Below are 21,233 nucleotides of genomic sequence, written 5' to 3' on the forward strand. Positions count from 1 at the left end.
GGTCTTTTCACCCAAATCACAAACAGAAAAAAACATTTTTGAATTTGTCTTCCTTGGTTTTGAGATTTCCATCTCCTTCCAATACAGTGAAGGTGAATGCAGTTTCATTTGTGGTGCACAGCATTAAAAAAAAAACATCGTTGTTCAGAATCAGTGTCCCTTTGAATATGTTTATTATATTTTAAATATATTTCATGACATCTTTTACAGGGACTATTTCTTCAGCATGAATGAAATACCATCCACCGTCTGTGTAGTGAGGTGGCAGCAGAAACGTATATCTCAAAACCTTCGGCAAATAAAACCAAAACTCCCTGCATACTACTAGAAGCAAGTATGAAAATACATCTTCTGTTATTGTAGTGAATTGACAGTTTTCTACTTTTCTAATATTGTGAACTAGACTTGAAGCATTTCAACATCAATCCAGGTCCATATGAAAAAAAAAAAAGACAAGACAGTCACTTCTTTAGAAAGAGTTTATTTAGTGCATTTCTAGTTTGTCCACAGCAGGAACCAAAATATTAAGTTAATCTGTGCTCCCATTGGTCACCAAAGTTCTGGTCCAACACCATTGGTCCACTCATGTTCTGGTGCAATACTATTGGTCCAGTAGTGTTCTAACACCCTCACATTGGTTCACTAGTGTTATGGTATGACACTATTGGCTCACTAGTGTTCTCTTTTGGTCAGGAACACGTACGACCCGAAAAAAAAGGACCTTCGGCATGCTGCTACTGAGCAGAGGTCCACAAGCTTCCATGCAACAGCAAACAAACAAACAAACAGCAAGGGACAACAACGACAAACGGAAAGATAAACAACAGCATTGCTTGTAAGAAGTAAACATGGAAGCATATACAGTAAACCTTATTTTAACCTGCTAAAGCCCTCAGGAGGTTTGTCTGATATACAACAGATCTTAAAAAGGTAAAATCCCCCCCAGTCACATGCGTGCGCACACACTCGCTCTCACTTGTCCACACACACACACACACACACACACACACACACAACTCACCTATTGCAACCACAGCATGTACTCGACCACTCACACACACGCACACACACACACACACACACAGGCGCACCTGCATGCAAACAAATGATCAATCCTTATAAGTGTACAAGGAATACGTTCGTCATTTTTAAAAATATGACTTGACCCCATGAGCTCTGTGTAAACATAGCGTACGGTAGAATAGATAAAGACCTTCCTTCCCTCCTTCCTTTTTGTCGTTCTGTAACTTTCTTGCCACTTGCCTTTTCATAGCAATAACTTAGTTAGTTAATACTTGGACTCTTTGGTTCTCTGTAACAGTCTGTTTATCTGACTGTGTGACTGACTGACGCTCACTATCCCTCGTTTCTCTCTCTCCCTCCCTTGTTCACTATGGGTATGATACAGCAGGAAGAGTAGTCAAGGGAAGAGATTCACAGGTCCTGTCCTTCTGCAGACCAGAGCGGCAGAGTCAGACGGATTGATTGTCCTTGGTTTATTTACATCACAGTCAGTCACAGTGGGCTCCGTGAAGTGGAAGAACACATTCCGGTCCTCCTTCATCTACTCCTCACCTCCTCCTACCCCTCACCAGCCTGATGCGTGGGCATGTCGGCCTGAGATCTGTGCATGTGTGTGTGTGTGTGTTTGTATGTCTGTGAATGTGTGTGAATGTGTATGTGTGTGTGTGTGAGGTGTGAGGGGTGGGGGGGCTAGGATAAGTCATTGTTGCTGGGCGACTTCCCTCCGCCGTTAAGTAGGGCCGAAGCGCTGCGACTCTTGGTCGGCGTACCACTGCCTGACCGTGAGAGTTCTGTCAGATCATGGAGGGAGGGCTCCCTGTACATGGCCACTACACACACACACACACACACACAAGACAAGAATGATTAATTAAATTAATGTTATTGCTCTGAATCACTCAGGTTTGGTATTCACAGCCTTGTTCAGTCAGTTTGGTACATTTACCTTGCACAGACTGTTGATAACCAAAAGGTTTGCATTACATCAACAGTCTAATTAATCCTGGTTTCACAATAATATAACAATTTTACTGTCAGTGGGAAATTCCTGCAAAGCCAACTTTTAAGATATAATATAACGCTCCATAAAATGTGGGTGATGATCTCTAGTCAGTGATCAGCATAAAATAAACAATGATAAACAATATTCTCTCAAAAAAGAATTAATTAGTGTTTCTTTCCATTTTTTCATTTTTCCCCAATTTACTTGGAGACAGCAGAATCAAACACAACACTGACATATTATCACCTTTTCCGTTAATGTGTCGAGCCTGTTGCCTATTTACACATCCAGTAGATAAGGAGCAGCATTAGCATTCATTTGGAATCGTGATTGTGTCCACCTGATGAATACAAATTCCAATAATCACTCTCCTTTTAGCTTTGTTTTGCTTTCCACCAGCTCCCGAGGGAAATATCTGGCTCTTTAGCTGCTAAATGATCCACTTTGTTCAGCTAGTAGCTGCAAACTGTATGTGTCTGTCATTTGGTGCTGGGCAGGTAGTGTACAGTGGGGGAGAGTGGAGCAAAACATGAAAGTTGCTTGCCAGACAACTAAAACAATGAGATGAAAGTGCTAAGAAGCTCTGCAGAGCTGAGGGGAACTACAGAGTCAGGTGATAATTCTCTGTGGGTTCACCACACAATCACAAGTAGTCATGTAGTCGATTGTTAATACGAAAGTATTGATTATAGCTGCTTTAAAGACGACATCCTGATTTACCTACATACACCACCTTTGTGTTTCTCTCTATATGTGCTCTTCTCATTTCTTTATTTCCATAAGTATTTTTTCACTGTTTGTTTAGATTGTAATGTGTACTTTCTTGCATTTACACCATATCTTTAGGATATGTTTTTATCTCTGTCTGGTGCCATTTAAACCATGTCTCCCTTCGATAAAATCAAGTTAAATCTTTTTACACAGATCTATGAAGGAGTTTTACAAATAAGAAGTTCAAGAAACTGAGTGTAGGTGGGTGTTGGGCTGTAAGTTAGTCCAAGTTTCCTGAAGTACTTTTCAGTTGTTTAAATCAATATAAACATAATGTGCTAATGAATTACCTTATTTCACATGAGAGATTGCAGGATTTGTTTTTGTCTGGTTGTCTGAGTGGTTTGAAGAGGATGCAGCTCAAAAAGGTGATGCCACATATTTCCATACACCAATCAGACATAAGCAATGTAAGAATCTGAGTCACAGCCTGAAGACAGCGGTGGTTTGTTTGATTATGCCACCAGGGAGACCCCACTGTCAATCAAATCTTATCATCCCACACCCACAGAGATTTTCAAGTGTTGCTTATTAAATTATAATTAAGGATGTTTCATAACGTTGATTGTTGCTTATGTAGTCATGAATATACCCTCCATACATTTTTAAGACATTATAACACACTTTTGAATAATAATTCAAAACAAGTTAAATAAACTACTTACAACTTCATAAAATTACAATTACTCCTTCCTATTTTCATTTTAACTGTCAACTGTCAGAGATTAGTCTTATTTTACTGAAAAGTCCATTGTCAGTGTAACTGGAAGTTCAGGTTTTTACATCTCATTCTGTAAGCTGCATATTGAAACAAGACTGGTTTCCAAACTAGTTGTGATGTCACAAAATCCTGCTCATACATACACATCTTTAACTCAGATTTAACACAGAGAAACATTCAGTAGATGAATGTGAAAACAGCCTTTTAGTGTCAAACATACATTACTCTGAATAGAGAAGGTGAAACATTCAAATGAAGTAACAATAAGTAAAACATATTTTTGAGTGGAGTGGGACTTTAATGCTATAGAGAGATTATTTTGATGTTTCAAACATGTGTATAAAGTTGTTAAAGTTTAGGAAAATGTATATCTCTGCAGAATAAAAGTCCACTTCAGTGCAACTATAACTTTAGTCGCTGCCTGTGAGATGTTTTACTACTAAGCAGTGAAGTGCAGATCACTTATTCACTAGTCTTACCTTTGAGTGGTTTCGGTATGAAGTGTGCGGCAGCCTTGTTCTTCTTGACGTGGTTCCCCTTCATGATTCCACCCTCCTTGTTGAGTCCCAGGTACCAGGCCCGGCCGGAGGCCTGCTGCCGGTACAGCATGGAGGAGTAGGTGACGTAGTAGTTCTCAAACACTGACTCCTTGAACTTACACTCTGGGGTAAAATGTTCCTGAGGAGGAAATGTGACAAATAAAAAGAAAGATTATAAAAAGAAAGAAGAAGAGAAGGTGATTAAATAGACAGGTGGGGGCGTTAGCTGTAGAGACGGAGGGGAGTTAAAGAGGATATGAGTTTGTAAACTCCATTAAAAGTGTTTGATCATTCTTCCGTATCCTCGTCAGTCTATTCATCCATCAGTTGATCCGTTCTTTGAATCATTATCGCGGCCAGGCTGTAGTCTCTCTGAGAACAAACTGCACCAACTTAGGACAGCTGACATTTGCATTTCCTTATTCCTGCGTCTCCATGGCAACCGGCTACTCCCTTGAATACCAACCAGCCCACTGAGAGAAAGATGGTGCCCATGCAGGTTGCCGGGGGAAACGGAAAGATACAGAAGGAATGCTCTTTGTCATCCATTAATCCTGTATGAATGTTTATTAGGGCAGGTTTTGTGTATGTATGATTTTCAAGTAGATTTACTGCCAGACAAATGGGCTTTGTGTGTGTGTATATATATATATATATATATATATATATATATATGTAAATATTCAGTGTGTTTGTGTTTGTAATGTGCAGTTAATATCAGGTGGGAAGATGATACAAGTGATATCAGTGTTATGACTGAAGCCCACACCCTCAGAATAACAACCCAAAGCATCCAAGACTGGATGTGATTGGCCAGATACGGTGGTGGCAAACGTGCCTGCACAGGCGTAGCAGCGTGGCTGTTATTACATTGAGGTGTGGTGCCATTTTTTCTATTTCCTCTCTGTTAGTTTTCATCTGCCAGCCTCGCAGCCTTGTTTATATTGGAGGAAATACATGTTATTTTTGTTGACTCTTTTTCATTATTACATCTACACCACCCACCATCAGCGCTCAAGAGCTAAAGTGAGCCACTTAATACACTGCACTGCAGCCAACACTGCCTTCTGACCTGTCTCAGAAAATATATGCACAGTGTATATGGTGTAAATCTAGTTGAGAAAGGCATAAAAGCAAATTTCAGGTGCCTTGTGTAAATGGGCACAAAGTAATCTTCCTATCAAAGACTGACTGGAGGGAGATAAACAAAAAGAGGCTGGAGGATGATCTGAAATCAATCCTGGGAAGCCACAACATCAGTAGACAGATAAGGAAGCCTCAGGCACTGGATTATAACACCTGGTGGCAGCTGACTCACAAGGCAACACTGGTTAAAGTATTGATGTGATGATAGGATGATAATGATAGACTGGTCACACTGAAAGCTGCTGTTTCAACACTCGAGTCGACCCATAGAAGAGATTTTGGTCTGTAATGATGATGATGATGGTGATGATGATGATGATGATGATGATGACGATGATGATGATGATGGTGTGTGTGTGTGTGTCTGTGCATGTGACCTACAGAGGTGTAGAGAAAGCCTTCATTGTTCATTGCCAGGTAGAGTTTGGTCTGGACACCCTGGATGGCCACCACACGAAGCCCCACTGGGATCAGGTTGAACACAGCTACATGAACACACACACACACACACACAAACACACACACACACACACACACACACAGACACAGTAACCACACAAGCACATGCAGCAAACAAACAAGCGCTCACGCAGCGAACACAGAGGGAAACAGAGAGAAAAATCCTCATCAATATCAATGTAGCGTCTGGTAGGATGGCACCTCCATTTTGCCACAAAGAACCTATTTTACAAGGTCAGTCAGGCACTAAGGTTGCTGAATTACACTGATGATTTAGCGCCTGGTGTTAAGCGTGGGATAAAAAGGGTGGAAATGATCAAAAGGCACGCAGCAAAACAGGGACTAGTAAACATTTGATAGTGCAAGGACAAGTTTCAACCCAAAAATCCGCAGAATCCGTGTTTACAGCTATTTCTGTTATCGACTGTCGACCATTCTTTTAGTAATCAATCATTTAGTCTATAAAATGTCAGAAAGTAATGAGAAATGTCCGTCACAGCTTCACAGACCCAAAGGTGGCATCTTTAAATGGTGAAAACCCAAGGATATTTAACTTACAATGATATAAGACAGAGAAAAGCAGCAGATCCTAACATTTAAAAAGAGAATATTTGACATTTTGTGTAATAAGTGATTGAAATGATCATCAAATGGTTCAACTAATCATTTCAGGACTCATTCCTGCTGTACCTTTCAACACGTACAAGGACATTTCCAGGCTTACTGACACTGCAGGGTTCAAGGGCTGCTTGTGTTTTTTAAAGCACGAATCATAAACATAAGCTACTTAAGCAATGTTGAGTTGTTTGGGCTCCACACTCTTAATACTTTACAGGGAATATGACATTAAAGCAAAGACTGTCAGATTTAATTCGAAGGGATTTCCAGGCATGTTGGATGAGCACATAAAGGATCTACAGTGTGTGTATAACTTTAAAGATTCGTCATAAACATATTTTTAGTGCGCAGTAAAAAAAAAAAAAAACATACATCACGAAACTGATAATAGGTATGTGATTTCTGTTTGTTGTTGTTGTTTACCCAGTGTTTTGCACTCAGTGGGCACAAGCAAAGCCATTATATTGTTTCCACAGTATACAGTGCGCTTTGTAGCAGAGATGTACTGTAATTATTCCAGGCAGTTTGATGAGTAAGGCCCTCGTTTAATTACACTCATTTAGCCAACCATGTTCTTTATATGGAGATGTGGATTACATGGATTATCCATTCAAACCCAGTCGCAGGCGAATGATTTCATGTGGGTGGGCGTTTACGTGATGTACACAGCATGTAATCATCTAATTAAAGGATACTTCCTCTGCTCCTTGCGTCCTCCTCTTTGCACACAACAGTTGGTGGCCTGAGAAGTAGCAGAGATTAATGCGCGACGCTGGCAACACCAGCTGCGCACGAGGAGGAGAGTGATTGCCGTCTGAACCACAACAACAGAATTGAATTAGCCGTATCAATCACACGTCGGTAGGCTGTGTGTGTGTGTGTGTGTTTGTGAGAAAGAGAGTGACAGCGAGCGAAAGAAAATTTGTTCACTGGTTCAGTGCGACCTCGTATTTTTCAAGCTTTCGGGGATTTGAGTATTGCACTGCACGTCCTCTGTAAATTTAATCTATTTCTTCTTTAACCAGGAGACACTTAACACAGATAGATTACCATTTAGCCACCTGATATCTGTAGGAAAAGCATGCTCCAGTTTACTAAATCCATTAACACTTGACATGTTGTGGAGCGACTGAGCTCAAATTCCTTTCTCAGACAGATTTCCTCCGGGTGAAACTTGTCTTAAAATTGGATTTAAACTGGTTTTGGCTGATAACTCCAGTCTGAACTCAAACTAAATAAGCTCTTGGAAGATATTTAACCTTCAATATGTTGCGATACTCTGTACCTTTAAGTAATAGAGCTATATTATTAGTAAGAATGCAATAGAAAGAAAGGTTTCAATCTCTACTGTACAGTAATGTGTGTTTATCTTCTTTTACCTTATATCTTTACTTTATGAATGCTAAAGAATTTATTTGCTTGATACTGAGACAGAGAAGCAGTTTACATGCTTTTAAAGATTGTATTTATAATATCTGCCATTCTTGGAGTAACACATTTGTTTTCCCATAACTTTTAAGATAGAAAATCACTGGATATGGAAAAAAATGGATGGTCAGTATCATTTTCTGTATGTCTGAAGGCCAGAGTTAGACTTACCAAAGGTGCTGTCTTCATCCTTGGTTCCATCAATGGTGCCATCAGGCTGCATCTGCAGCTGGAAGCCCTGGCGACTGGAAAGTCTGGTCACAATGCCCTTTAACTGGGGCTCTGAGAGGACAGGAAAGGGGAGGAGATACATGAACTTCATTTATTCCTTATTACTGTCATGTGATCACATGTATCACATCCAGCAGTCTTCAGGAAGCCGGAAGTGTCAGAGGACGAGAAGCTGTTTATATTTTCACTGGGCCTTGAGGGCCCAATATTGATCCGTAAGCCGTTGTACATCATGGCTCAAATAAATCTCAAAGAATAATTGACAGATGTAACATGATGGTAAGAACAGCTCCAGCTCTGTTTACATTAGGATCCTGTTCTCTGAGATCTCCATCAGTTATCAGATACATGCTGCTGCAACAATACAAAGTTATTTACATGTGATGTTTGTGGTGTCATGCAACAGGATTAATTCCTGAGCCACTGCCAAGAAGGAGACTATCCACGAATGATGAAGTGATGAGAGAAAATGGTGTTGGTTGGTGGTGATGATGGTGATGGTGATGGTGATGGTGGTGGTGGTCGTGATGGTATGCATGGTTTAGGTGGTGATGCAGCTCATGGCTTTCCCACTTCTCGCTCCCCCGCCCTCAGACCTGGTGGTCGCCTTCTCTTCCGTTTCTTCCTCGATCCAAACAATTTGACACGCGAGAACACGTTCAGCTTGCTCGGCTTCTCGTTTGTGCCTTTGCTGTTGCTCGGGCTGCCGCTGCCGCGGCAAGCATTCGCCTTCTCCCGCTCCCTTGCCTGTCGCTTCTGACGGATCAGGGAGCTGGCGATAGCCGCTGCCCGGGACATGTTCCCCCGGTGGAGTGAAACAAGGCTGTGCGTCCCGGTTGGAGGGGTGGTGCGCGGATAAGGCGGTGAGGGTGTGTGGGGTGCGGGGACTGGGGAGGGGGGTCTACACCACCCACGGCTCAGCTCGCATCACACACCGGCCGCTGCAGTCTCGCAGATATCCGTGATTTGAAAAAGCGTCCAGAATGCTCCATCAGTGCGTCCGGGCGCCTTATGGAAGTGGCTAAACAAATCCAGTAATCTGCCCGTGAGTGAGCGTTAACGACGCCGCCTCACATCGCCCCCAAGGGGTCTGAGTGGCAAAAGCTGTCTGATTCCCCCCTCAGGTGATTCTTCTGGCTGTCCCGAGAGAGTGGAGAGGAGAGGGGGTGGGGAGGGGGGCGTGATGATCCAGTCCCGGTCCAAGTGGCGAATCAACAGCTTATAAATTGGTGCGAACGACACCGGTGGTTGTTGCTGATGACCACTGCAGCTGCTGCTTCCTCTTCTCCTGCTGCTGCTGCTGCTGCTGCCGCTGCTGCTGCTGCTCTGCACCGCTCCCCCGGCGACACTCCGCTCCTCGACGCTGTCCGTGACAGAAATGCAGCAACCGGAATGTTTGTCAATGAAACAGCTCGGGGCTGGTTCAGTGGGAAAAGGATCATGATGCAGCCGTGCCGTTCATAAAACTGCTGCAGCCCTGCAGAACGAGGAGGGTGGGAGTGGGAAGGGGTGGGGGGTGGGGGGAGAGTGTGTGTACGTGTGTTATGTGTGTGTAGCCTATGTGTGTGTGTGTGTGTGTGTGTGTGTGTGTGTGTCTGAGGGGGTCGGATGGGGTTGGGGTGTGATGAGGGGGAGTTGGGGCAGCTTTTTCTCATAGGGCACCTGTAGCCCTGTGAACCCCACGTGGCATGATATTTACGTGTTATACTGAATACTGATGTGTGATAGGCAGGCAGGGAGAGAGAGAGAGCGAGAGAGAGAGAGAGAGAGAGAGAGAGAGATGAGGGCGGTGGGGGCGGTGGGTGTAATATAGAGGGAGGGGTGAAGAAAATAAACAGAGAAATAAGAGGGACAGAGGAGACAGACAAGTGAATGAATGAGATGAGGAATAATGGGAAAGGGGGGCGGGGGAGAGAAAATGAGATATTGAGTGAGCCTGTGTGAGTGAGAGAGACAGAGAGAGAGAGAGAGAGAGAGAGAGAGAGAGAGAGAGAGAGAGAGAGAGAAGCCTGTGGAAAATACACAACCTAGAAATGGATTTATGAAAAGAGCATGATGAATGAAAGAGAGGAGGAAAAAATAAAGACAGGCAGAAGAGTGAGAGATATATGTTGAGTGTGAGAAAGGGAGAAAGAGGAAACGAGAGAGACAGAAGGAAAGAGAATATTACATATATGAGGAGATGTGGGGGAAATATAGTGAAACTGTGAGGAATAAAGATAGAGAAAAGGTAAATGAAGTGAAGGGAGGGGGTGACAGATGAGAGAGAGACCTATGGAGTGTGTGTGAGTGAGAAAGTGGAGGAAGAGAGGGAGGGAGAAAGGAGGGGCTCTCATCTTTTGGTGCAGAGGTTCACCACTGCTGAAAGGCTGCAGCGTGCGAGAAAGAGGTGACGGATACAGCACTTCTGTCCGGATGTCGTTTTCTAGATGTTCCCTTTGCATTCGCACCAGAGCAGACACACACACACACACACACACACACATGCAGCACCAATCAGCCACTTCATGCATGTCGGCCGGCCACCGGCAGCCCCCGCAGGAAAACAGATGCACAGCTGTCAGCGCGTGATACAACTGCAATGGCGCATGGCAACTGCAACTCCGAGTAGTATAGAGGAAGACGAAGAGGTGGACAAGGAGCCGTGTGACTTGCAGCAGAAGTCGACTTGTGGCACCTGGCTCCAAACAGCAGGCAGAGCCAGTGCATGCTGTTCTCCAGTGGGAAAGGTAGTGGAAATCGATGAGTGGAGAGCGAGAGGATGTGGTGAGCAGTAAATTACATGACTGGAGAGGAGGCAAACTCAGTAACCTACAGCCCACTATGAGCATCAGCCAATTGGAGGAGGAGCAGAAGGTGATGGACTGTGGACAGAAACTGAGGTCAGGACCCGGTCACTGAAGTGGAGCCTACAGCCTTACCTTGAATGACGGAGTTGAAGTTACAGCCATAACCTTCTGGTTAGGTAAGACCTTTGTAAATGTGCAGATAAGTATAGTTTACGTGTAAATGTACAGTTCACGAGAGAGAGAGCCATGAAAGATTTCATAACCAGTCTGTCTCATCTAAAAAACATACCGCCAATGTAATGAAATGACTGAAAGCTACAGTAAGTCTAGTCCTTCATCTTTCATTTATGAGACCCCAGCTTTTAAACCCACACCACGTGCCCCTAAGAGCAAAAGCCACACACATTTAACAAGAGCTTGAAAAATGTAACAATACAAGCTGCAGGGTAAACAAACCAGATACAAGGTGACTCTGAGGAACATGAAACAAACACTGTCAATGCACACCTTTTGTCTTCAGTCGCCACAATAACAAATTCAAATGTTACGGAGAAGTCTATCAATAAAGGTCATCAAACAAATAAGCAGCCAAACAACATAAAGGGAAGAATTAGGATAAGATTTGTTTCCAGGATTAAAAAATATCCCAGTTGAATAATTAATCCTTGATTTAATACTGAATGAACAAATCAGAGTGTGCAAATAATCTGAAAATAGAAACATAAACATGTGACAGGTTGTTGCAGTGGAAATAAGTGACTTAAAAGATAAACTTGAGCTGTTGTATAGTCTATTCCGGAGGTTTTAAAAGTGGGAAGCGGAGACGGTTTCAGGGGAGGCTCAGTGAATGGAAGTAAAAATATTACTTTAGTTATTACATCAGTTATCAAAAAGAGATCACACAGAATAGCCTAAATGTGTGTGATCTGGTTAAAGAGATAGTTCAGAAATGCAGTGGTTTTGGGGAATTTTCCAAATTTTCCAGAGTCAAAAACAAATAAATGCCTTCAGACATACTTTTTGTACGCTTTTTGTATTTGGTGTAGTTTCGTCAAACAGCAATATCAGGCTATCTTGGCTCAATTGTTGAGCGTCTATGGGATCAAATAACATAATCATGATCCCATAGGCATCCAGGAATTGAGCGAAACCAAGCAAGTAAACAAGAGGAGTTGTGGGTGCTTTTTACAAGCTTTGTCTGAGGGGAGGCCAATAGTCTCAGACTTTGAAAACCCCTGGTCTATTCTATGGGTCAAAGATTTGGTTGGAGCTCGGTTGCGCCCCCTACAGGCAGTTTAAGACAAAAAGAGGTTGAGAAGAAGGAGTTAATTATGACAGAGGAAACTACAGTATATTTACAGCACATGCCCAGAGAGAGAGAGAGCGAGCTATGGAGTCTTTATGTGTGTGATTCTCAGTCTAACCAGGAATGCCAGTTAGAGTCTAATCAACCCAGCAGCATTCACAACACAGTTAAACACTGTAGAGCAAACCGCTGAGGCCTTTAGAAGTTAGAGCAGTGAACTGTGTGATACACTTTTACTATGAAATTGTGTATCCATTTTATAAGTTGACGTACAGTAATTTTCAGGACATTTTTGTGAATTTTAGTTAAGGTAAAATTTAAGAGAAGGTTGTTTTGATTAATGTTATTTTGTTATTGTACAGGAGACATACTGTTAGAATCCACCCTGCAGGCCAACATGGATTTTGACAGGGATAAAGGGATAAGTCCAAGTGCAAAGCGCTGAGACGTTTGATTCACGGTCTTTGAGGCTGCTGGTTTAAGTCATATTAAGCCAGTAAAAAAATTTAACATTTAAATGTTACCAAAAGTTCTGTTTGCTCAAGTATGATATTTAAAAAGTTGTGTTTTGTGTTGTTTGATATGGATTTATTGTCAAGGCTGCAGTGGATTCAGCAGAATAATTTAAACTACAAGGCCATCCACCATGAATGTATATATAAGTGTTTTTAAAAAGCAAGTCCCAGCATTAATGGATAAAACTGTGTTTTTTCTGAAGTCAGTAGATCAGTTCAGTTTAGAGGCGACTCAGAGGAAGGGCGCGTCCGGAGCTGTTTTCAGCACCCTGGACAGCACCTCAACTTTAAATTGAGTGAAAACACGTTTTCCTCAAATTATTTTAAAGAGATCAAATTATGTCAAACACAACTTAACAAAAGTGAAAAGTTAAGTATCTAAAACCAACAACCAACTGTTCCCATAACATCATTAAAAACATTAAGACAGTATTTTTGCAATTTCCATTTAGATACTTCCCAACCGTCTGTTTACTTTACTGTACTTAATTATACAATATGTTTATCCCATTTCTCACATAACCGCCTATTCCCAAAGTGCCGAGTTAAGCTCATACTCGCACAGCTTCCTTTAAGATTTTTATTACTACAGGCCGAGTCAAATCTCGTTATTTCTTTCGTTCCCTCTGGTCCTACCTGAGGTCGATCGGCGGAGAGGGAAACTCATGCTGCGCCCGTGCTGCTCAGGAGTCTTGTGATCATGGCTTTCCGCACTTCCTGTTGTGCGCTTCTCGACGAAAAGAGGAGGAATTACCGAAGTTCAAACCAGAGAATTCTCCACGGTACTGGATCCATTAAGGCCTCGCACATGGCGTTGACGGGAGATCATTACAGAACATTAGAGGCCATTAAGCTGTTGGAACCGGTCATTAATGATTCATCTCGAGGCCCCGCTGATCTGGCACAATAAGAGAAGGAGGGAGCCAGGAGGCTGTTCAGTTCTCAAATCCAAGGATCTATCAAGGAAGCAGCGTGTGTGTGTGTGTGTGTGTGTGTGTGTGTGTGTGCGCGCGCGCGCGCGTGCATGTGTGTTTGTCTATTAGCTTGCTATTTGTGTGTGCCAGTGATCTACAGTAAGAGAAACTGAACTGTAACTGTCAACTTTCAGGAGACATTAATTGGGCACATTCACAAACACATAAGCACACATTTATATTATTTTGCTTATGAGGACTCCCATTAACCACTGACCTTTATCCAAAAACCTGAACATAATAGCCATACACAAGACTTTATTTCTCCTTGCCAGATTAAATATCTTTACTATTTTTTATTTCTGAAAACTAGTTAAACTAATTTATTTACATTATAAGTTAATTTGCTTATTATTTTCTTAATTAATTGATCTATCACTTAGTCTATAATATGACAAAATATAGTGAAAATGCCCATTACAATTTCCTAAAGCCCAAGGTAATTGCCTGTTTTCATAACAGACTCTCCAAAACCTAACACTATTCAGTTTAATATTGAATAAGACAGAGAAAATCAGCAAATTTCTATGGGGATTGTTTGTCATTTTTGCTTGAAAAATTACTGAAATGATCAATTAGCAAGTTATTTTTCTGTCGTTGAACTTATCAACTAATTTTTTCAGCTCTAACTCAGTTATAGAAGTGGATAGATAGTCAGAACGTAAAAACTGAAACATGGTGTGAATTGCAGTTCACTTGATATGACTATTGAGTAAAGCTGCCTTTGTGACTGTGACTCAAGTGGATCATCATGCACAGAAACATACGAAGACAAAGTAAAACACAGGGAAACTACTTGACAAAGAGGTAGAGGTAAATCCCCAGCAACACTGACTGAAATAAATCTGGTTAATTGTCTAAAAAAATAACAAATTACCTAAAAAATTATCAATTTCAGTGTTTGTCACAATTCTTAGTCACAACACAACATAACAGCATATTCATAACTGTTCTTCTCACCCTCAAACTACCTCTAACCTGAACTTTTTTCTCTTTTTGTTTTCTATTCTGATTAAACCCTCATTTCAAACTAATCCTGTGCAGCCAAACATTGTTCAAACCCACATCACATTATTTTAGATTCTAGCAGGAACCCCAAACTTTCCAAAAACTAAAAAAAAGTGTATAAAATGATGCCATTGAAACCAAAATACATGGTTCATACATGGTTTGTGGTTCAATATTTCACTCACGTCTATGAAGCGCTGGAACAAGATGGTACAGATGAACCTAACAGACAGAAGAATATGCTGATTTGAAAAAAATGTTAAGACTCTCATCATAAATAAATTAACATTCTTATCTAAAACCATGGCAACGAAAAATAAAGACCAACAGAATGTCCTTGTTTTGCAGGATTTTAGAGACAAACTCACACAGTACACACACAAATACACACATGCCTACATTAATGGCTTTGCACTATCTCTCTCAGTGGGTCTGTGGGCTATCCTCAATGAGCGCCATCATAGCACATTATATAGTAACCACTCTCTGAGCAAACCCAATGCTGCCAGTCCAGAATTACATGCAGACTCTATATGGCCACCCATAACTCTATATTATCAGCCCATTATGTTGTTGTGCTGTTACAGTGCTTCCTGTAGAGGCCTGTTAAAATACAAGAGCGTCCATATTACTGGGTTGATACAGACAGTATTACAGATTGCTGCAGATACTGCAGTACAGAAGCCAATAAAAGCAGTTGAAGACAGCGAAGCAGGATGCTGCTGGAGAACATGCACACTCAGCATATTGAAAAGTAAAGCTGAAAGAAGAAGAAATGAATGTGCTTCTCATTCTGATTTTCCAAATCTCTGAGGCAACAAAAGCTAGCTTTCCAGAGAAAAATGTTGTTGGTTTTTTTGACCACCTAATTGTATCATTAGACTGTGAGATCAGGAAATACTGTAACTCTATTAGATCAAGCAGATGGATTGACTGAGTCACTGAGTCACTTTTCTTTCTTTCTTTCTTTCTTTCTCTGAAAATACCAGGAAATACCACTTTAGCTTTGAATAAACACATAATGCCTCCCAAAATAGCTTTGTAGCCTTGGGTAGATGGCAGCAGGTACGTTTTGGCAAAAGCTCCCAAGCCAATTGTCTGGGCAGGTAGCCAGTATCCAATCACTGTTTTTGATTTTTTTTTTTTTTTTTAAATCTCTGTTGTGCTTCCCTTCAGATTTTGGAGCGTATCAGCTGTCATTCTTGCCTGATATCGGACTGAACTGTCAACTCATTACACGCCAGGGTTATGGTAAGGGTTAGGGTTAGAACCAGGCAACTCGGTGGAGTGGGCGGATTCAAAGGTTTGGCAATTATCATTCACTACCAGTGATTGAGATAGTCAGCCACTAGATGGCGCCATATTGTCAGTCAACAGAGCAAAGGGAGGAAGTGGGAAACAAGGATGTATCATCTACTGTATATTATATGTGTGTTCAAATTAGTGTCTGTGTCTGTAGAGATAAAACAAACAAACAAATAAAAGACGTTTTAAAACGCTTGTCAGACTTTATGGCTGATGACCGGCTGACTACATAAATAGATAAAGCATTGTTGTGGTGAGAACTCTATCACATCTCTGTGACATTTCTATGTTTATTTAGACCCTAAAACTGCCAGGAGCCCCAGTTTATGACTTCATCTACTGTTGTATATGGCAGGAGGAGGAGCCATAACACATTTGCCATGATATTTTCCAATTTTTTTCATGACATCACACAGTCAGTCAAAACCTCTCCAAGTGTTTATTAAACCACTGAAACTGCTTTCAGGGTAATAACATTAATCATGGGAAGAGAGTAATATCAATTTGCAGGTGCAAATATTCCTGAAATTCTTCTCTGTTGCTGACATGTTATAACATTTGGTATATACAGTAATTGAAAATATCATCCTGGCCTTCTCAGGATCTAAATAGAATTTTAAAACAAAAATGTTCACATGATTTTAATCCACCATCCAAGTTTTTTTAAAATTTCTCTAAAAAATTACTTATTATCTCATAACCATGAAAAGATTTCTCATAATTACGATAACTTGCTATTCCATTATTACAAGAAACTTAAATTATCACTTATCACTCCATATATACTGTATAACTTAGTATATCATGATTATTAGTTAGTATATCATGATTATGAAAACCTTTCTAATTATGAGTCATATATATGAGATAATCATAAGTATGAAATGTCACCTCATAATTATAAGAAATATTATCATATTTATGGGAAAATAAGTCCCAATTATGAGGAGAAAACACCTAATAATGAAAGGGGTGGAAATACACTTCCATAATTTTACAAAGTTTTGAATAAATGTAAAAATAAATCAGATCTGTAAGTGTAGTGCTCACTCTTGCAGTATTGCTGGACTTGCTGACATCACTACATCAGTGAGAAGTCAGATGTGGTTCAGTGATATAGCGGATGGACTTTAATTGCTGTGCAACGCTGACCTCTGCTGCCACCTTGCTGTGCCACAATCAGGGTTAATTAACAACAGTGTCTCAATGGTCAATCCTCTTCTGCTGCTTATTTGTGATACACACACACACACACACATACACATACACACACACACACACACACACACACACACACACACACACACACACACACACACACAGAGGCACTAATAGTTATAATCCGCATTTAGAAGCCTAACGTCTATAGGAACAAGATGTTAATGAGTTCATGTTCTACCCAAACCTAATCCTTAAAACCACTTTTATACAGAAAAGTGCATGACCCTGCATGTCTGTCCACCTGAGAGAGAGACTGAGTCATTACTGAAGATATTTAATCAAAAAGTAATTTAGACTTAACATTTTTAGTAATCGTGAGAGTAAACATCGTCGGGCTCTTGTGTCTGTGTTACTTTGTTTTGATGACTCGATCAATCAATCCATCCGATGTAAGACAGAGCACTTAGCATTTGTATATGTAACTGCTCAGTAACCGTTTTTGTTGACTCCCTGACATAGTCTATCATTTTTTTTCAGTATTTATTTTGACATGTGCTATATTTGGTTTGTTGTTACTTAGATTCAAAGTCAGGATCTTTTCCTGAGCAATGTAATGCAATCACTTAATAACAAAAATAAATACTGCCTTACTTCAAATGTTCAGTTTTTATTGAGGCTACTTTGTGGTGATGTTATATTGGGCTTTACACCAAAAGGTTTAATATTTAGTCCACATTACTAATGTGGATGATACTGTAAAATACAATGACAACACCACAAACTATAGCTTCATATATGAGTTTGATACACATTTCTACCTTCAGTGTCAACAGCAAAGGACCAATTATACGTTTTATAAGGGCATCATTTATTACAGGGCTGCTGGGTTCCTTTACAATCTACAGAGGTGATTATTGTTCTGGTCTCTCAGTGCATTTATCATCTTATAAATCACCCCTTCTTGTTTATTGGATCGGCTTCATTGCTTTTTCTGTTTATTGATTCGTTTGCTTTATGAGTAAAGGATATCGATATAAAAGAAACTCCTACTAGAGTCATTATAAGAGGCATAAACTGAAACCTCCACTTGAGATCAAAGAAGACAACAACCAATGTAAAAAAAAGAGCAAATTACAATTTTAGAACTTTAAGAGTAAAAATACTATAATATGTATTGTTTATGGTATGAGAAAGAAGCTTTTACGTGAATACTAATACCTCTAAATTATCAAACTGATTGTATATCACACTGAACAATAGATTATTAAGATTTTCTTGCATTCCTGCAGGTTGCATCTCTCTGCATTTTTTGTGAATGAATATGGATCTGTAATCATGCATATCGCGCTCAGCTTGCAGGCAACTCCCTTTTTTGTCTCCATGGCAATGATAGTATCCCAGTTTCCATTGCGGTGTATCGCTCGTCGATTTTATTGCTGTCCAGAGGACAGAAAATTAATTTGTGTGTGCGCGCGCACTGCTGAAATTAGATTTGAGAGCCAAAAATGCTTCAGCGGAGCAAATAATAGCCAATGTCAGTGATTTTACAACTCGACATACAATAGGTTATACTGAATGTTTAATCTTGAGCAGAGTCCAATATTTGCTACACCATAAACGGTTTATGGGTCTCCTCCTATTTTTGTGATAAAGCTATAACAGCATTAAAGACAAAGATATAATAACACAGTGAACAGCAGCATCATTTATGAATAGGTCTACCGTTAAGTATCCAACCTATGTTGCCTGTATGCTGCCCTTAGTGGACAATGGGAAGAGGTCAGCCTGCTGATCTCAGCATCATTACAAGGCTTTACCATATCCTCTTTCTTGTGCTCACAATAAAGTCTTGGTTAAAAAGCGCGTAAGATTACACCTTTCCTTGTATCTGACTCGGGTTCATCATCACTCACCTTTGGCGGCATGGTCTTTATCCTCTTTGGCTTTTGTTTTTCCGCTCATGGAGCACTGCCGCCGCCGGCGCCGCCGCTGCTGTTGAAAATCAAACTTCAGGTGAGAGTTGCAGGATCACGGTTTTACTTTTTCATTCTCCTCTGGTTTTTTTCACCCCAACACAGACACGGCCGTAGCAGTCTTAGGTCTCGCCCTCTTTCTGTCCCGTCCCTTCCTCCCTCTGTCACTCTCTGCCTCTCTCGCTTTGAGAAGCCGCTGCGCTTCTGGCTGTCACCATACACAGCAGGAGCGCTCCCAAACGTGCGCGCGCAAAATCTGCACTCGCACGCGCACACTGAGACAAAGAAAGATGATGAAAGGTGAGATGAATATGTGCACATGTAAGGCCATTTAACCAACTGCTTTAGTTTCATTAGACATCCCACACTGTTTCAAGGATTAAAAGTAGTTTTGAATAAGGTATCCTTTAACTCTTTATGCATGTAAGCTATAACTAATGACATTTAGTAATGGTTAATAAATAATTTACTAATGCTGTAGCTACAGATCTATTATAAACAGAAACTCTTAAGTCCCTGAAGTAAACTTATAAACTGATTTTCCTGGGGGCTACAGTAATAAGAGCCACATTTCACTTAAAGAAGGTCAGCATATTCACAAGGTTGTCCTCAATCCGATAAATGCAGATCCACCTGCAAACTCAGCAGTCTAACAATATGCAAATGGGGTAGTTTATTGATCAGTTAATCAATTTGTGCTAGAAAATGGCATTTTTACCCATGTAGAAGTAGGATACACTTTAACACATGACAGTGTTTCCAAATATGTTGCCTCCCCAGTGTGTCAGTTTGTTGAAGTTTATCCAAATCCTCTTTGAAAGTTGAATGTAAGTCAACGAAGCCTCTTGCTTGTTTTAGTGTATCGTGTCTTTTGCGTGAGGTAAATGGGATTATTTTTCAAACTGCAAATGCACTGATACTGTCACTGCTTTCTTAAGAGTAGTAAAATTTTTCTTTATTGAGGCAATCACCTTCATTCACTAAGATATGTTTGGACATTATCTTGCAGTGAATATCAATGAAAATTAGAATATTTGCATTTCCTGAAGAAAATGTGTTTGACTGCTGCAGCTGCTGCTGTTGCTGCTGCTCGCCGGCCCACCTTCTGAAAGAGTCCCAGGAACATAGTGTTGGTGATTTAGATCTAAAGATACCACCCAAAATCGGTGGTAATTGAATCATGCCTTCAAGAGATATGGTGGTGTTTTATTAATGGCCAGAAGGTTGGACTATTGGTGCCATGCTTCAATATGTCCTGCACATGTCGTGGAGAACTTGTGTACTAAATTTAATTTTATTAAAGACAACAGAATTGTAGAAATATCATGTTATATTGTTACTGTAGCTCCCCCTGTGTGTAGAGTTGCATCAAATATTACACACTTGTGGCTGTTTGTACAATATTCCCAAATGTGGTTGCAATAGAATTTTGCATTGAAGAGTTATGTCCTGTTAAGTGCATAAGGCCACACCTTCAAAATTTGGTAACCAATTGCAGAGAAATGAAAATCGATATCCAAAACAAACTAGAAACTTTTGTTCGGGGTCATCTAAATACGGTATGTACCAAGTTTGGTGAAGATTGGATGAAATATATGCCAACAGAAGCAAAAAATGTGTTTACTAAAAAATACAAAATGGCAGTAAAATTCTAAAGGTGCAAATGGGCGTGGCCTATATCAATCGAATCAACTACATCCAAGGAACCGACAGTACAAAAATGTTTCTTTTTCACAGTTCATGAGTCATTAGCCAAAATGTAAAATGTATAATAATTGACCACATGGTGGCGCTATGGAATACGTGCTTTAATATGTTGAGCACATCTCCACAGGTCACCTGTGTACCAAGTAACATTACTTTACTTACTTACTTTTTACTACATGTAGAGTATTTGAGATATTTATGAATATATCCACACTCCCGTAGACAGCCATTAAAAGAATATTACAGTAAAAAAAATCATCTCAGTAACTGTAACAGATATCAAAACGAAAAGTAATCGCCCCCATGAGACACATATGGAACTATCCTCATAATCGTATTATTTGTATTTTGCAGCAGAAATGTCAAGCCAGATATGGCCGACAATCCTGTTGCTCTCTTCACTGTGGTTGACTTCATCCCTGAGAGCATCTCTGTTCTAGTGAAATATGAAATTGTTGTGAGTAGTCTCCCCAGGTTGGCTGATGCATTTGTACTGTTGTTTGGCTCAATGTATGCATTGCGTTTAGACTATCCTAAGAAACTCATTCACATGTTC

The 21,233-nt window shown here is 40.5% G+C and overlaps 1 protein-coding gene across 4 annotated transcripts; it reads right to left on the reverse strand.

Annotated features, from left to right (window-relative positions):
• Nucleotides 1-322: 322 nt before the first annotated feature.
• fgf13b (fibroblast growth factor 13b) lies at nt 323-19,241 on the reverse strand. Of its 4 annotated transcripts, none has more exons than XM_044371733.1 (5): nt 8,536-9,423; nt 7,880-7,990; nt 5,585-5,688; nt 3,998-4,196; nt 323-1,853 (listed from the first exon to the last, which is right to left on the reverse strand). In XM_044371733.1, exons 1-5 carry the CDS (start codon nt 8,735-8,737, stop codon nt 1,714-1,716), a joined length of 756 nt encoding a protein of 251 aa, XP_044227668.1. In that variant the 5' UTR covers nt 8,738-9,423; the 3' UTR covers nt 323-1,713. The 4 variants fall into 4 exon arrangements, with proteins under 4 accessions (XP_044227668.1, XP_044227665.1, XP_044227666.1 ...); XM_044371730.1 differs by lacking the exon at nt 8,536-9,423 and adding an exon at nt 18,911-19,241 and having other exon boundaries at nt 324-1,853; XM_044371731.1 differs by lacking the exon at nt 8,536-9,423 and adding an exon at nt 13,186-13,466 and having other exon boundaries at nt 325-1,853.
• Nucleotides 19,242-21,233: the final 1,992 nt, after the last annotated feature.

Source organism: Thunnus albacares, chromosome 13, assembly GCF_914725855.1.
Source record: "Thunnus albacares chromosome 13, fThuAlb1.1, whole genome shotgun sequence".
NCBI classification, from domain to species: domain Eukaryota; kingdom Metazoa; phylum Chordata; class Actinopteri; order Scombriformes; family Scombridae; genus Thunnus; species Thunnus albacares.

Bases quoted from the DNA above. Each gene is read 5' to 3' on its own strand.
- fgf13b (XM_044371733.1), bottom strand. From the start codon at position 8,737: ATGTCCCGGGCAGCGGCTATCGCCAGCTCCCTGATCCGTCAGAAGCGA. The intron at 7,991-8,535 runs GTCTGAGGGCGG...CTGTCCTCTCAG, and splicing joins GAAGAGAAGGCGACCACCAG to AGCCCCAGTTAAAGGGCATT. The intron at 1,854-3,997 runs GTAAGACTAGTG...GTGTGTGTGTAG, and splicing joins CATACCGAAACCACTCAAAG to TGGCCATGTACAGGGAGCCC.